The sequence below is a fragment of the Herpailurus yagouaroundi genome, unplaced genomic scaffold (assembly GCF_014898765.1).
Source record: "Herpailurus yagouaroundi ecotype Mexico unplaced genomic scaffold, PumYag 187, whole genome shotgun sequence".
NCBI lineage: Eukaryota > Metazoa > Chordata > Mammalia > Carnivora > Felidae > Herpailurus > Herpailurus yagouaroundi.
Window position 1 is genome coordinate 27,982,211 of NW_024412418.1, and position 15,988 is coordinate 27,998,198.

The 15,988-nt window shown below is 40.1% G+C and overlaps 1 protein-coding gene across 5 annotated transcripts in view; it reads right to left on the reverse strand.

Moving 5' to 3' along the window:
- Positions 1–834: 834 nt before the first annotated feature.
- Positions 835–15,988, reverse strand: part of GAS2 (growth arrest specific 2) — a 129,598-nt gene continuing 114,444 nt past the window's right edge. For all 5 annotated transcript variants that reach the window (XM_040495605.1, XM_040495602.1, XM_040495604.1 and 2 more), the window contains exon 8: positions 835–2,048. In XM_040495605.1, coding sequence (XP_040351539.1) covers positions 1,830–2,048 — 219 coding nt within the window. In that variant the 3' untranslated portion in view covers positions 835–1,829. The remainder of the gene's footprint in view (positions 2,049–15,988) is intronic.

Below are 15,988 nucleotides of genomic sequence, written 5' to 3' on the forward strand. Positions count from 1 at the left end.
GGAAACGAATTCTCTCCTAGACTCCTCAAAAGAAGCACAGCCCTGCTGACATCTTTATGTTAGCCCAGTGAGACCATCTCAAATTTCTGGCCCATAGAACAATAACATAATAAATTTGTGTTGTTTAAGCCACTACACTTCTGGTAATTTAGTACATTAGCATAGAACATCCAATAAAATAGATGAAGGGATTAATATGATTTTTGTTTACCTATACATATTTTAACTAAATGAAATTCATTTTAATTTTTAAGGACATAGATACGTTTGTGGGAAGAAATTAAGCACAGGAGAAAGTTTTGAGGAAAATACTATTGCCAATTACTATATAGAGAAATTCAGTGCTAACATTAGTTTAGTAACATAAAAGTCAAATCACTCAATGTCTGTATTTTAAAAGATATTGCAATTATTACTGTTCCAAGGTGATTTTATCTCTGATAAAACTTTAATTTTAATTGTTTTTTCCCAGCATAATTACAACCCCATTTCTAGTACCACTAAACTTCACAATGAACAGGTTGTGTGTACTTTGACTAAATCAGTCATGTGACAAATTGAGATATTTCCTGACTTTCTGGAGCAGGAGAGGTGGATTTTTTTATCGTAGAAGAATGAGGGAGTGACAAATTAACTCTGCCTATACTTATTAAACTCAAGGTGGCAGTTAAGGGATTACCTATGATAATATTTTGTTTTTCTGCTAAGGGGAGCAAACAATGCTAACACTCAAAAGTGAAGAAGCACTAGGGAACCCTAATGCGACTCTTTCTAGAACTCTGAGGGAAAGTTGCCATTTGAAGATTATTTTTATTTCAGAATGAAGCACTAATATAGAGACATAATTTTTTTAATTTATCTTTTTAATTCTTGAATCAGTGAGGACAATAGTTTGCTGTTTATGGGTACACAACAGCCCTGTCCTAGGTATACAAGGGTATACATACGTCTGTAACATCAGCTACAGTGAATTTACTTTACTAGACAGCATAGCAAAGTAGGATTAACTAAAGGTATATTTTCATAAGAAAATGCTTTAAAATAACATGAAGTCAATGAACATTGGACTGTACAATTTATTCTGTCAAATTATAAACGTATGTCAGCTTATGTGTGTGAAATACACGAAGTTGGTCTCAACACAGCCATGTGCTTAGGAATGTGTGAAACACTTCATAAGCAATTCTCTAAGGGGTGTACTGAAAACTTCCAAAAGTACCCCAGATATTTGGTCATAGATAAGGAATAAACTTTAAGGCAATCTTCCAAGTGAATGTAAACTTTTCTGAAGTGGCCTTTCTAGTAAAGTGTTACGGTTATGAACACTGTGTACTTATTTGTAGTGCTGTTGAATATTTTTAGTAGCACGTTATCACACTAATTGTCACTTTTTAAAAATTAGCTTAAAAATCCTGCAATTATAAAAATGTCTGGGGTGCTTTTACTTTGTAGACATAAAGCAGGCACTTTCTGTTGACTTATCTATAAATCCTAAGTATTTTCTTCTAATAGTTTTTATCTCTAGCTAGAATTGTACTTCTAGTACTGTGTACTAAATCCTGTGTTCACATATCAAGAAATAATAATTTGCCTACAATTTTTCTAGTTTAAATCTGAGCCTAGAATTTCTTTTAATTGGTCATCTTCTACAGAAGCATCGAAATAAATAGTGCTACTCTTTGAACATTTTTCAATAATAATGACATCTTTCTGGCTGTTACGCCTTTTTCCAAAGTAATTGTCAGAGCATGTGAACTAAACTAACTAACTACACTGGAGAAATGGGTACAGGCCATTAGGAAGAGTCCCCTTGAAGTGACCAACTAGTTTTACTTAATCTCCTTCTTAGCCTTATAATTGGCAGAGACGACCAGGTAATTATCTGGATTCATGTCCTTAAGAGTTGGAGATTTGCTCTGGATGGGGGATGTTTTGCCATCCACACGGGAGATCTGCAGCATCCGGCAGGGGTCGTGTTTCAACAAATACCCTGCAAAAGTTTCCCATCCTCCTCCCACACGGACCATGACATGTTTGTTGTGCAGCATCTGAAATGAAAGAAGAGCAAAAGGATTAAATTCTGAGAATTCTTACAGTATCTTAAACCAACTTTCATTTTTAGCACTGTTACTGTTTTCTGTCTTGTTTTTTTATGCCCCATTGTTTTCCTACTTGGTGCACAGTGCCTGAGTTAGCATACAGTATGTGAAAGAAGCTTTGTTTTTCCCATGCAAGTGGATCATGGGTACACATCCCCAGGACCCAGCTTTGCCCTGCTATGGGAATCCGGGTTTATGTATAATCCCTTGTTTGGCTGGATGTGTATAGAGGCTTCTGTCTGACATCTGATGTTCCATTACAGCCTCATCACTTCCCCCGTTTTCTGCCCACTGTCCCCGATAAGTGCTTCATTCTTCCCACCAAGTTATTCCCCTCTGAACGAGGACTCAAAAGACTATGGAAATGTCTCTCTTGAAAATAACTGTTAATAATCACACAAATGCTCAATGCGAAATGGAAAGGAAATGCACTCAGAAAAACTGAAGTCTTCTCCAGTCACTGAGCCCTTCAAGGCAAGATGTTGTTGAATGGCCAAACATTTATATTTTCCTTTACTCTTATTCTTTCTAATTACTTTAGAATACATCTTTAAAAAAAAAAAAAACAAACTTACCTTCAGGCCTATGTCACATCTAGATTTCCAGGTAACAGGCTACATATTGAAAAAGTGAAGAATATATGGTTCTTTTTATCAATAAAAACATGTCAGAGCTGTAGATGTCTGGCATGAAGAGCCAAAGACGTTTATCTTGGCTTTTTTCAAATATCAGAAAATGTAAGATAAAGGGGAGATGTTGCTCCATAATCAGAGATCCTGCTGACTCTGTTCCATGCCCGTGATGTTAAGAATACATACTGGCAGTGTAGTCTTGGGAAGGACAGATAGTTGGGTGAGGAGATTTGGGGAGTCACTTACATTGCAGAGCCTGTAAAATCTATTTGAATTCCTCTTGCTGTGTCAGTTTGAGATCGGGAGTTTTTTTGACTCCCATCAAGTGGAAGATGACATATACTTACTGCTTTCATTCACCTGTTGAGAATCTGATGGAAATTCTGGACTCTCTTTTCAGATGTCTGTATCCACAAAATTTGCATGTGTGTTTAGGGGGTTCACAGACTCCCAGAAATCCATCCATGGACTCCAGCTAAGAAATCCTGATTCATGTGGTTGACATGAAGCAGTTTCAAATATTGTGGAAAGTTAACAAAAATGTGCTGGATATCCATAGAAACCATAAGACTCCTAAGAAAATGAAGTTAAATGTAACTCGACTGGTTATTCTCATTTAGAGAATTAGAATTATAATTAAGAATAGAATTAGAATAGAAAGGACCTTCAGAAACATCTAGCGAGAAGTTTTAAACCTATTTTAGCATCAGAATCTATTCATTAAAACCTCAATGGGAATCCCTGTGACATAAAGCAGACAAAAGGAGTCAGGATTCAGCTGTAACCATTTTGCCTTCCCGGGTCCTGCCAGTGGTACCGTGTTCTCGGTTTTTCTGATGAAGATCCTGAGGCCCAGATCTTTGGTGTGATTTGCTTAGACTAGAATCTGGATTTCCTGACTCCAGTCTAATACTTGTCCCACCAACAGTTCTTTGTAAAGCAAAATCCATCAAGGCTTTTATAATTTGACTGACCTAGTTCCATGCCCACAAACTCCTGTGTGTGCCTCTACTGCCTGCTTCCAAAACTTGGAGTGGCTGGGACAAAAAGTACAAAGGCGGGCATCAAAACAGTACTCTGACCCTTTCTGCCACTGTTCTAGAGAACAGCTTGGCATATTGTTGAAGTTGTGGCATACCCCACCCCCCAGCCCTACAAATTACATTGAAGAGTTTTCCTCTAAACATCCTTGGTATGAATGCCTGGCAGAATGCCCAAATTCACTTGCCTGTGAGCTGACGATTTCAACCAGAAAGAGCTACCAGTCAGTATAGCTTTTAAACAATTAGCTAACGCTGGAAAACAGTGAAAGAAATGTTTTTCCGCCTGGCATATAAGGTCATTTAGGTACGAACCCTTCTCGCAGATTCTTTAATAAATCCACGCATGCGTAGTGGATCCAACATGAAGCAGAGTTATACTGAATGTGACTAACATAGGGATTAAATTTCTGCCCACCCCCTCCCTCATATCATTTCAATAACTAATCAGCAAGCTGTAATTCTCCAAGAAGGCCAGTGGTCAAACTGAACAACAGTTTCAGGCATGGGGTTAAGATTTCATGGCCATAAGCATTTACATCCTTGATTATAGAGATTTAAATTCCATGCCTTACCTTAGTTTGTGCTAAGTCTCAAGAAAAAGAAAAAAGGAAAGAAAACACCCATCCCCATCTCCATAAACCAAACCCCTACTGTTTAACCTAAAAGCAAATTAACCTGCTATAAACCAAACTACTCTCAGCTCCCCCCTCCCTCCCCACCCAGTGCTTGCCCTACAAAACCCCAGCCTTGGTTGAAGTGTATAATCTTCCTTCAGAATCAGGGCAGAGCCACTGAGCTCCTTCTGGAAGAACTCTTTTCATCTCAGGAATGGGTGACATTAGGTCAGTTGCAGTCAATTGATCCTTTTGCTTTTTGGTTTTGGTCAGCGGCATTTCCTGTTCCTCCTAATATTATCAAACGCGCCACTCATCTCTGTCCTCATCATTCTATGGATGGCATCTAGCATGTCATCAGACATGGTTTTCTCTCTCAGCACCTCCACCGGCTTATTTACTCCAGCCTATATTTACCCTTTTCTCCACTTTCCTCATCACAGAAAGAAGTCCCTCTGTCCAAAGTCAACTCCTCCCCATATATCCTAATTCCCGTTACCACTATGCAGAAGCTCCTATCAGACATCACATCACTCACCTCTCTCTCCAACTTATTGTATAATGGTCCTTATCCCCAAGCCTCTCCCACTCTCGTACAAAGCAAAACTGCTCCTTCCATCCCAGGCTACTTTGTTCTCCTATCTTTGCCTTACCTCTGAGCTTTCTGGTAAGTTTACACGTGATGTCTTCATTTCCAACTTCCTAGTCACTGTCTGACCCACTACACGTTGCTTCTGCCCCCACCTCTTAACTGACTGCACAGTGAAGAGAATCGTGGCTTCCGGGATTGTTGAATCCAAAGGATGGTCCTTAATCCTTATCTGTCTTGATCTTATCAGATACTGAGGTATCTAATAGTATTGACCATTCCTTCCAGGAAACTCCCTACTCCTTTATTCTCTGTGACAAGACTCTTTACTGGACCTCCTGTTACCTCTCTCGTACTTTCTCTGCCTCTTTTCAGGGTTCTGTTTTCTTCTGCCTACTTTTAAGCTTTGCTGCGTGCAGAGGATCTCACTGCCTCTAGCCTTGGGGGAGTCTGATCCATTTAGTAAGTCCATTCCCACCAAAGGGACTTCCATAAATGCCTGTTTGATTGTCTTCTGCCTAAATGCCTTCACTAGCTCCCTCTCTCCTACAGGCTAATATTCAATTCCCTTTGTTTGCATACATTATTCACCAAGACCACTCCTGTCAGCCTCACCTGTCCTTCCCTGAGCTCTGGGACTCGTGAATTATTTTAGTTCTATGTTCCCAGACAACACAGCCTTTCTTCCATGCTTTTGCATATTTGCCCCTAAATGTGGAGTGTCTTTTCTGTCTTGCCCTCCCTACTTACCTGGACCGCAAACATCAATTCAAACGTCACCTCCACCTGAAAAATTTCCAACAATCATCCACCTTACCAGATAAGTGAATGCTTCCTTGCTGTATGCTGTTTAGATGACACATGATTTCAATTGTTTTAGTCTACTTTAATTGCTAATTTACTTGTGTGCTTCTTTTAATAACATGCGAGCTCTCCAAAAAGAGTGATGATGTGCTTCTCATTTTTTTTAATCTCCCATATGTAAGCTCAGAACGGTATCAATATTGTGATATTAATACTCTTTTTCATATATACTTCCACAGGCTCTACTTAACTTTGCCTAACTGATGATGTCATTTTCAGCATTACTCCATTTTACAGATGGCAACACTGATGCTCTGAGAAGTGCTGCTCTTAAACCACCTGGGCAAGATCACAGCACAAATCTGGGACAAGACCCATTTTCCCATTCTGCCACACCCACTGACTCCGTTAAGCTCTTCAGTGTGGATTTTCATACCTGCTTAGTTACTTACAAGTGAAATTTAGCACAAACAAGGAATTATCAGTGTCAGAAATAGTAACAAGCAGCTTAAGCAAATCAAGTGCTCGCATAAAATGATTTATGGGGCTATGTTCTAATAAACCCTATATAAACATCAAATTTAATTTCAGAAGATTATACTGTAGTGGCCCTAATTACTTTAGAAATAAACATGTGTCAAGTGCAGGTAATAGGATAGAATACACTTATAGCCAGGCATCTGTCGGCATAAGTAGGACTAGACTTTGATTCTCTGTTCGGTTACAGCTCCTTTACTTATGATGCTTCACAATGTGGAACAATTTTGTGTTCTCCGTTCCAAAAGATAACTCCTCTTGACTGGTAGCATCACAAGTGAACTGAGTATTTAATAGTGGTCATCCATGCTGCTGTTTGTGGCCTTTCTTCTCAAGCAAAGAAAAAGAATTGCTACAAATCTCCAATACTATATGTTGCAAAGCCGTATGTTGCCCCATCAGGCCTACTCTGGCTCTTCCTAGTTTTTACAACCTGCCTCATTCCTCACGGTGCCTATGATCCTACCAAAAGTGAAGAAGGTGAAGAAGATTCATCACCAACGTAGCACAACTTAGCAACATCTCTCAATGCTGAAGGGGGCGGGGGGGAAAGACCCCAAAACAGTAACAAAAATCTGTCTCAACATTTCTCCCAGTGGCCTTCATGAAGTTTAAGCAGATCTGGACTGTTGCAGATACTGTAAATATTTTATTTATTTATTTATTTATTTATTTATTTATTTATGTATTTTTAATGTTTGTTTATTTTTGAGAGAGAGGGTGGGGGAGGGGCAGAGAAAGAGGGAGACACAGAATCCAAAGCAAGCTCCAGGCTTCGAGCTCTGACCTGTCAGCACAGAGCCCAATGCAGGGCTCAAACTCACAAAACGAGATCATGACCTGAGCCGAAGTCAGACCCTTAACTGACTGAGCCACCCAGGTGCCCTGAATATTTTCTTCTTTGATGTCTATGAGTGACATACATTCCTTGCCCAAGACAAGAGCCAGAATGCCTCAAAGGTATGTTTTTGTTTTTGTTTTTAGTAATTTGGTAATGGGAGAAAACATTTCCATTCGTGTCAAGGGCATTTTGCTTTATGCCTTTTCCCATCATAATGCTTAATTATGTGTTGTTTTCTAATGAGGCCTCTTCCTACGTGCCAGCAAAAGGGAACTTTTTCTCCTTAGATGACACAGTCATAATAGTAGAGCACCCACTCTGTGCCAGGTAATCTACAGATATGCCTTGTTAAAATAAGAAAGATAAAAAGAAACACTGAGGTCACTGGCAATGCTCTCATTCCACAGGCAGACAGAGGGTCACCCAGGAGGCTCCCCAGGGCCACACTAGAAATCACTTCTTTATTCCCCATCTCGTACACAGCCTGACAGTTGGAGAGCTATACTCCTCCCCAGACTATTACTCTAAAGATGAATCCTATATTTAAAGGTGGGTGAATCACTTAACATATTGACCCAGCAATGGTTTGTGACACGTCAGGAAAGTCCTCGCTTTGTTTTTTCGGATGCAATGCACGTTTTGTTAGGTTACAATATGCAGCCTAAAGCCTGCTTTCTAGCACCACCTTTCAATCTTACTTTCCTAACACTGTAGGGAAAAAAAATTATAACCAAAAAGTTCTGTGGTTCATCCACATACTAATTCAAAGGGAAAAAATGGGTTGAAAGGAAATACATTAATTCTCCCATATTAAGTTAGATCACAATGGAAAATTTTAAAGTTGTAGAAATGATTAATCAACCGCTCCGTACAAACGCTGTGATCACTGCGGTATAAGGGGTCCAGTGCTCTGGCTCTTATGACGTAATAGGATTTCAGAAAGGAGATTTTCTTTTCCCTAATCTTATAGCTTGGAGAGACATTCTGGAATCACATCATGTATAGGTCTTAAGGAACTTAAAGCAAGAAAAGTATGTTTTTCTTCCTGCGGACACTAGTCTTTCGAAACAGAAATACATCAACTCGTGTTTTGCGGATAAGGCACAGCTGATATCTATGTAAATCACAGAAAATCATACGTTTGACTAAATGAAAAAGAAATGGCCATGTAACAGAGCCAGAAAATAATATGGATTTATTGGTGATGCATTTGTTGTCAAGATGGCCAAGCTATCTATAGCTATATTATATAAATCATAAACAAAAATAAACAAGAGCAGGACATGTCTTTTAATAAACATAATTTAAAGTTAAATGCTTCTGGGGCGCCTGGGTGGCTCAGTCGGTTTAGCGTCCGACTTCAGCTTAGGTCATGATCTCACCATCCATGAGTTCGAGCCCCGCGTCAGGCTCTGTGCTGACAGCTCAGAGTCTGGAGCCTGCCTCGGATTCTGTGTCTCCCTCTCTCTCTGCCTTCCCCCTGCTCATGCTCTGTCTCTCTCTGTCCCAAAAATAAATTTAAAACACATTTAAAACTTTTAAATAAATAAATAAAGGTAAATGCTTCATATTCATATTTGGTAGCTTGATTTCATCAATTGCCCGGCACAGATCTGCGTGAATGTTCACATCTGTCCTAAATCATAATTCCTATGAAAAGTTTCAGGCGTCTCCACCTTCTCAGCAAAACACTGACAAATCTCTTTCATTCAGATTTGAATCTTGTGTTTGTGACCTTGAAAACTGGGGGAGAGGAATATATGTCATATTCTCTGTATACCAAGGTCATCAGCCCCTGAGGATGTGAAAGCTTCCTAGCAGGATGCCCTCATCCTCTCTCACACTTCACCAATCTAGCCTTTACTTCAGGGCCAGAGTGGCCATTCCAAAGGGAAAATCTGATCATGCTACGGCCTTGCTTAAGAACCTGTGCATGGGTCTCCATTGTCTGTGGTGTTTCTCAGCCATTTTTAGCTCCAGCTCACCTGAAGAATATGACTCATTCTCATGAGCACAAGAAGTCTGTGGCAAAGATTCTGAAAGAGCAGTGGTGTGAATGCAGGTGTGTGTGTACAGGTGTGTGGGACCAGGGCAGAATCTGCATCTTGAGGGTGGGCAGAAGCATACATAATTTGAAGAAACCATTTGTCAGCAATTCTGATACCCCCTGTCCTACCTCTGCCCCTCCCCATCCCGCTATGAGAACAACTAGCCTGACACACAAAGCACTTCATGGTTCAGCTACTGGTCCTTCCCCACCTTCTTTCTCATTCCGCCTTAAAGACCACATACCGTTGTGTAGGTTGTGCATTGCACAATGATGCAGCTACTGTGTGGCCCTACTTGTCTGTGCCCATACCTACACTCCAAATTGCATAACCCGCAAAATTTCTGGACTCCTTGGAATCCCCTAAAGATTTCATGCCTTTCTACATCCACATTCACCAGGTGAATTAAAGTGAGTCCCTTCCTATGGCCATTCAATAAATATGTGTTGAGTGCCCGGCAAGGTTATTCCTTACTAAATTCATGCCCTGAGGGCTGAGTACAGTGCCAACAACACAATGGGCACTCAATAAATGTTTGTTTAATGAATGCATAAGCAATGTTAATGCCTACTAATGCTCCACCCGGGCATCACTGCCTTTATGGAATATTTTTGTACTCTCCAACCTTTAGATTACTTCTTTTGGACCTTGAGATTTTCCTTCACAAACTTCAGGCATAGAACCTGTCATATTTTGTTGCCTATTTTCTTGTCCATATTTCTCTAATTCCCTGTGACCTCTCTAAAAGGTCACATCCTATTCAGCTTTGTACACCGGACAACAATTGTAGTGTGTGATATGTAGAACACATAACTTATTTACAGGAAAGAAAAAAAGGAAAAGATGAAAATGATTGGTCTTTATGAGGGAGAGTCTGAAAAACACCAGGATGTGAATGATAATCCACCTTAACCACTGCTTAGAGAATTCCTTTGAGAGAAAGATACATTTTGGGTCAAAGACCCAAAGTAACAGGGATCATACAGGAGAGAGGGAGGGTGAATTGAGAATCAGAGCAATGGAAGGAGAGAGAGAAAGGAGAAGGGAAATGGAAGAGAGAAGAAAATCTCCCAAATGATTCCAAAATCAAGTATACCATTGTCTTCATTATTGCCCTTCACAAGTTCTCATTACATTTGGAATGCATGTTTTGGAAATATCACTCACTATAGTAACAAATTACTCACTACAAATTGCAGCCCCTCCTTTTTCTCTATTCATGTTTGAGTGTTAAAATGCTTGGGTCTCTCAGCATAACTCCAGCTCTCATTAAGCCCTTCCCCACGTAACTGACCACAATGGCTCCTATTTCTACCCAATCTGTTAACTGCTCTTCTCCACCACAGCCATCCCTTTAAGAGACAACCATCTCTGACACTGACTGCCTAGAGGAGTAAGCCACCTAAATTCAAATCAGTTCAGCCTCCTGGGATATCATATGCTTCCTAATACCTCCTTGTCAACCCCGTTCACTGTGTGTTTTTACAAGCCATCATAACTTGAGTGAAAATATTGTGTTTAGAACGCAGTCATCTGCTCTCCAGAGAAAGAGTGTTAAATTAATTTATAGGACAACAGGCTCTGTCATCAACTGGTATTATCCTGAAATGGCATATGCTCAAAATTGGGCGACTGGGAATTCAGCTGGCTGCCTAAGGTACATGGACACATGGAGGAGAAAAGTGGCAGGTGTTCAGTCGCTAGTCCGCCATGTTGAAAGCCTGCTACCTGCATCTTCAAGGTAAGTGATAAGGTCACCTGGTAATAGGGCAAGTGAGGCTCTGTTTACCACAGATGCCCTATGTAGACTTCCTTGTCAAAGGTTGGGGATTCATCTCAACCTCTCTAGCTATTTGAAATTATAAATGGTTAAATACTCCTCAAATAGACAAGCTTCTAGAATTACCACTTTGTTGTTTACAAAACATTTTTCATAGGTGTTATCTCACTTCTATCTTCCTAATAATCTTTTATGCCTTTTTCTTAGATTAAGCTTCAGAGAGATGTGGTCACCACCAACTATCTGTATAACTCTAAGGTATCATTTAATCTCTCTGTGCCTCCCTTGCTCATCTGTAGAATGTTTCTAATATAGAGTTTTTTGGATAAATATATGTTAGCATGTAGCAACGTCACCTGGCACATGATATTCAATAGTAGCCTGCCATTGCTTTTGTTATTAAAATTATTATTAAAATAATAATAATGTTATTGCAATGATGATGGTGAGCTTCTTATAGGCTTCATTTCAGGTAATACCTGCAACAGCTCTAAGTGGTTTACATTACTACCCACACCTACAGATGAGAAAATGGCAGTTCCAGAAAGGTTAAGTAAATCTCCCAAAGTCACCTAGCTAGGAGTTGACAAAGTTTAGATTGGAACCTGAGTATCTTTGACCGCAAAGATAATACACATTACCACTTAACTATATGCCCTAAAGGGGCTTTGCCAGGGGTCATGACTGTCTGGCTTCTTATCTAGACTATTTCCATGGACAACACTTCTTTTTTCTAAGAATATGTGTTATGGTGTCGCCATTGATGATCATATCGCTCAACTCTAAACGTACCTGGCACCAGAAAAGAGAAGGTGTTTTAATATGTGGTTAGGAGAATTTATTTGCATTTGAACCTGATGTTTCACCCATACAAAAATGTTGAAATTAAGTACACCAGAGTGCTTGGCTGTTGGTTCCACACTATAAAAGGAAACTCTATGGGAGAGACCCCTGACAGTCTGCAAAGTACTTTCTCTTAAGTTATTTCATTTTATCACACCTGCCCAGTTGTTCTGCAGGCTAGTATTACTGTTCCCATTGCACAAATGGAACCTCAGAGAGGTTAGGTAGGTGGCTCACAGACACACAGCAAGAACACAGCCCGAGTCTTTAGATTCCCAGTTTTGTGATCTGTTGTCTTCAGTAAGTAACAAAATCATACATTAAGGAGAATAACAATCCTCAAACCCTCATTTGAAGGCTAAACCACTCAGTGACAATGGTGACAAACCATCCTCCAACATGAACGGGGCCTTGAGTCTGGCTATTGGGGCTGGCCAGAAAAAAATTTTTGGCTTGCTTTTGTTGTTTCCCTCTGGGAGAAGGAAAATGAATAGTTCACTTCCCCTGCTCGTTGTAGACAAATGAGACTCAGTAGCTTCTTTCTGGAAGCAAACATGAGAAGAGCAGCTTGCAGATGAATGTAACGATCGACTGGCAGAATGTTCCATTTGCATCTGCTTGGAAATATGTGTAGGAGTACTTACTGCCAACTGCCTGTCAGTTCTTATCGACTTGTTATGTAAGGTCTCCATTTTCCCAGATCTGCACTAAATGAAATTAAGAAGGCTTAGCTGCAATCTAATTACCAGTCTACAGCACCATTTCAGACAGGAAAGGCAAAGTTATGATAAATATTTTATGGAACACTCAGCACAATGAAAGCAACGAGGCAAAAATGCTGGTGGTGGAAAGGAAAGAGCTGGCTAGAGGAAGGATTCATAGCTGGTATGTGCCCAACTGAAACTAGACTTCATCCACCCCAAAGACGCAACACCTTCGGCAAGGGGAGCTGGGCTCCAAGGGGCAATGAAAACCCATTCCTTCCACTGATCAAACGGGTTCAAGTCTGTCTGATTCAGTCTGAGTTCTCATTCTTTCATCGAAACACTGATACCAAAACCCAACAGCACCAAGACAGCCAAAGACAGCACAGTCTTTTTCGTGACAATGATACACTTCAGTGGTTCCCAACCCGGTGTCCTCCTGGGTCCTGAAAGGCAACAACAGCGTCTGTAATGCAGACACTGGAAAAACTATTACTTTGCTACTGTTTTTAATGGATCTTTAGTATATTGGTAGAAAAATGGAAAACAAAGTATTAATAAATACAGTTAGATCTTTTATATCGACAAAATATTTGAAAACATGAGTCTCTTTCTTCTCAAAGCCCCATTCAAAGGAAAGGCAAGGAATAAAAATGTGCTAAAGTCACAGGACAAAGGGAAATTGAGAGGATATTACAGTAGAGAAGAAAGGCCAACACATTTTTAGAGGATGGAAAACAGAGGGATGAATTGTAACCAACTAAGAGTGGAGAGAGTTGAAACTCAAAGCCTGAAATGACAGCTTGCCCAAAAGAAGCAAGTCAAACCATGCCTTGAAAGTATAGGAAATTCAGGTTTTAGAATCACCAGGTACTTCCATCAGGTGAGGAGAGATGTGCAGCTGAAAAAAGGAGAATTGGTTGAACGCCAGTCTAAGGACTGGTTAGATTTACTGCACCCCACCTCAGATTTGCTATGCCTGTGACAGTATCCCATAGTGTAAATGACTGTGTCATCTCAGCAGGACACTGAAGGTTTATCTTTGCGGAAATTGAATCAGAGATGCTCCAGGCTAGGGAATGTTACAGGAACCAAATGGAGAGATGGGTAAATACATGATAAAGCAAAGGCAGCAAAGTGCTCATTATAGAACCCAGATGGTCGTTCTGTGGGTAGGTATTCTATGTATGTTTGAAATTTCTCACAATATAATGTTAGAGGAAAACTTCATCCTGAACCCAACTGTTCTCCCCATCTCCATTCCTAAATCCAAATTTTCTCCATCTTACCTGGATTACTGTAATAACCCTCCAACTGCTCCTCCTGCTTCTGCCCTTGCCCCTCAGTACGTTCTCAACAGAGAAACTAGAGGCATCTTGTTAAAACAGAAGTTACTGTATGTTACAACTCCACTCAAAACGCTGTGTGGCTCCCCATTTCACTGGGCATAAACTCCAGAGTGCTTCCAATGCCGTCTACGTTCCCATGTGATTTGGACTCCTGTTATCTCTCTGACTTCATGTCCTCCCACAGGCCGCTCCCATTCTCTGTCACAGCCTATTGGCCTCCTTGCTATTTCTCAAACACTAGAAGGCCACTTCAGGCATGCTCTTGACTTGGTGTTCCTTCTGTTCAGAAGACATTTTGCCCAGATAACTGCAAAGCTAACCCCTCACCTCCTTCACGCCCTTGACACTGTCTCACCTCCTCAAAGAGGCTTACCCTAACCACCCTTTTAACATTGGAGTCTCTGCTCCTGGCACCCTCAATCTGCCTTATCCTGCCCTACTCTTCCTTCCCCACCCGAGCATGGCACTAATCACTTTCTAGCAAGCTCTATAACTTACATATTTATTATGTTTATTGTCTATAAATTATTATCTATACAATATAAAGATTCCCAATCAAAGTTGCCAGATTTGTGATATAAAAATACAACAAACCCAGTTAAATTTGAGAGTCAGATAAACAACAAACATTCTCTAGGTATAAGTATGTCCCTTAAAATATTTGGAAAATAATATATTAAAAAATATTTGTTGTTTGCCTGATATTAAGTAGATTATCTGTATTTAATCTGGCAACCCTAAACTTCCCCCAACCACACACACACAAGCACTCACAGAGTAACATAAAGGTCTTCGAGGGAGTCAGGGTTCATCTGTGTTTTTCTCTGATGTATCTTTAGCTCTTTGAATAGTGCTTATTTCATAATATATGTTCAATAAATATATATGTTCAATCAATATGTGAATGACTATACATTTTCTCATGATGACCCCTAAGAAAATAAGGGAGTAATCCACAAAAGACATGTGATCCAGGAAACAGTTAATCCAACATAAGAGCAAATTAAAATCTCAGACGACACTGTGAGGTCAACGTGGGGCAGGAGAGACATGGAGGGACCAGAAACGAAACCCCTAGCTTAGCCAGTATATCTGCCTATGACACCATTGTGACAGGTTTTACAATTCTCTAAGGGGATCTGGTAAGGGCTCCTTAGTCCTACTTAGGAAAAGAGAAATGGTTAAGTAAAAAGAAAAGGAAAAGTAATCACAGCACACTACAATATTGACATGATTTTTGTTTTGTTTTGTTTTGTTTTGTTTTGTTTTGTTTTGAGAGAGAGAGAGTGAGAGAGCACATGTGAGTGGGGGAGAGGGGCGGAGAGAGAGAAAGAGAGAGAGAAAGAGAGAGAGAGAGAGAGACAGAGAGAGAGAGAGAATCTTAAGTAGGCTCAGGTGGAGCCTAACATGGGGCTCAATCTCACGACCCTGGGATCATGACCTGAGCCGAAATCAAGAGTCAGACGTTCAACCGGCTGAGCCACCCAGACACCCTCATGATTGTTATAAAGTAAATACTGAATACTGATTTGACCAATATTGGTATCATCGATGATGCCTGGCAAACAAGAGGAAGGGGAGTCCATATGTGTGTGGTGGGGTGATGGGAAGGCATGCGACTACTAAATCATCATCTTCCTACTCTTGCTTTGCTGGGTTTGTGAGTATTCCATAGAAAAATGCTGACAGTGTAAAAACTAAGACAGACCAGCATAATTTTATAATTTAGAAACTTGGAGATAAATAAAAGAAGAAACAGCTAGAAAGGGTGAAACGAGTTGCCTCTGGGAGAACTCAGGAGAAAAAAATGAGTGGAAAGAGGGGACACGGGAAGGGGCAGGCTTGCAATTTGGGATCATAAATCTTAAAGCACCATTTTGTTGCCTATATACCTGTATTTCTTTATAAAAATGAAAATTCAATTTAAAATATTCAGTTCTGGTACTCAAGAAAACAAAAGCAAAAAGAAAAAAAAAATTCCAAAGCATAGGAAAAAATATATCCTTAAGCATCCAGAAAATTATTTTATTGCTATGAAAACCTTCTTTTTCGCAAAATAGCTGGCAGGCTCTCATATACGTCCTGATATAAGGATGTAATTTGAC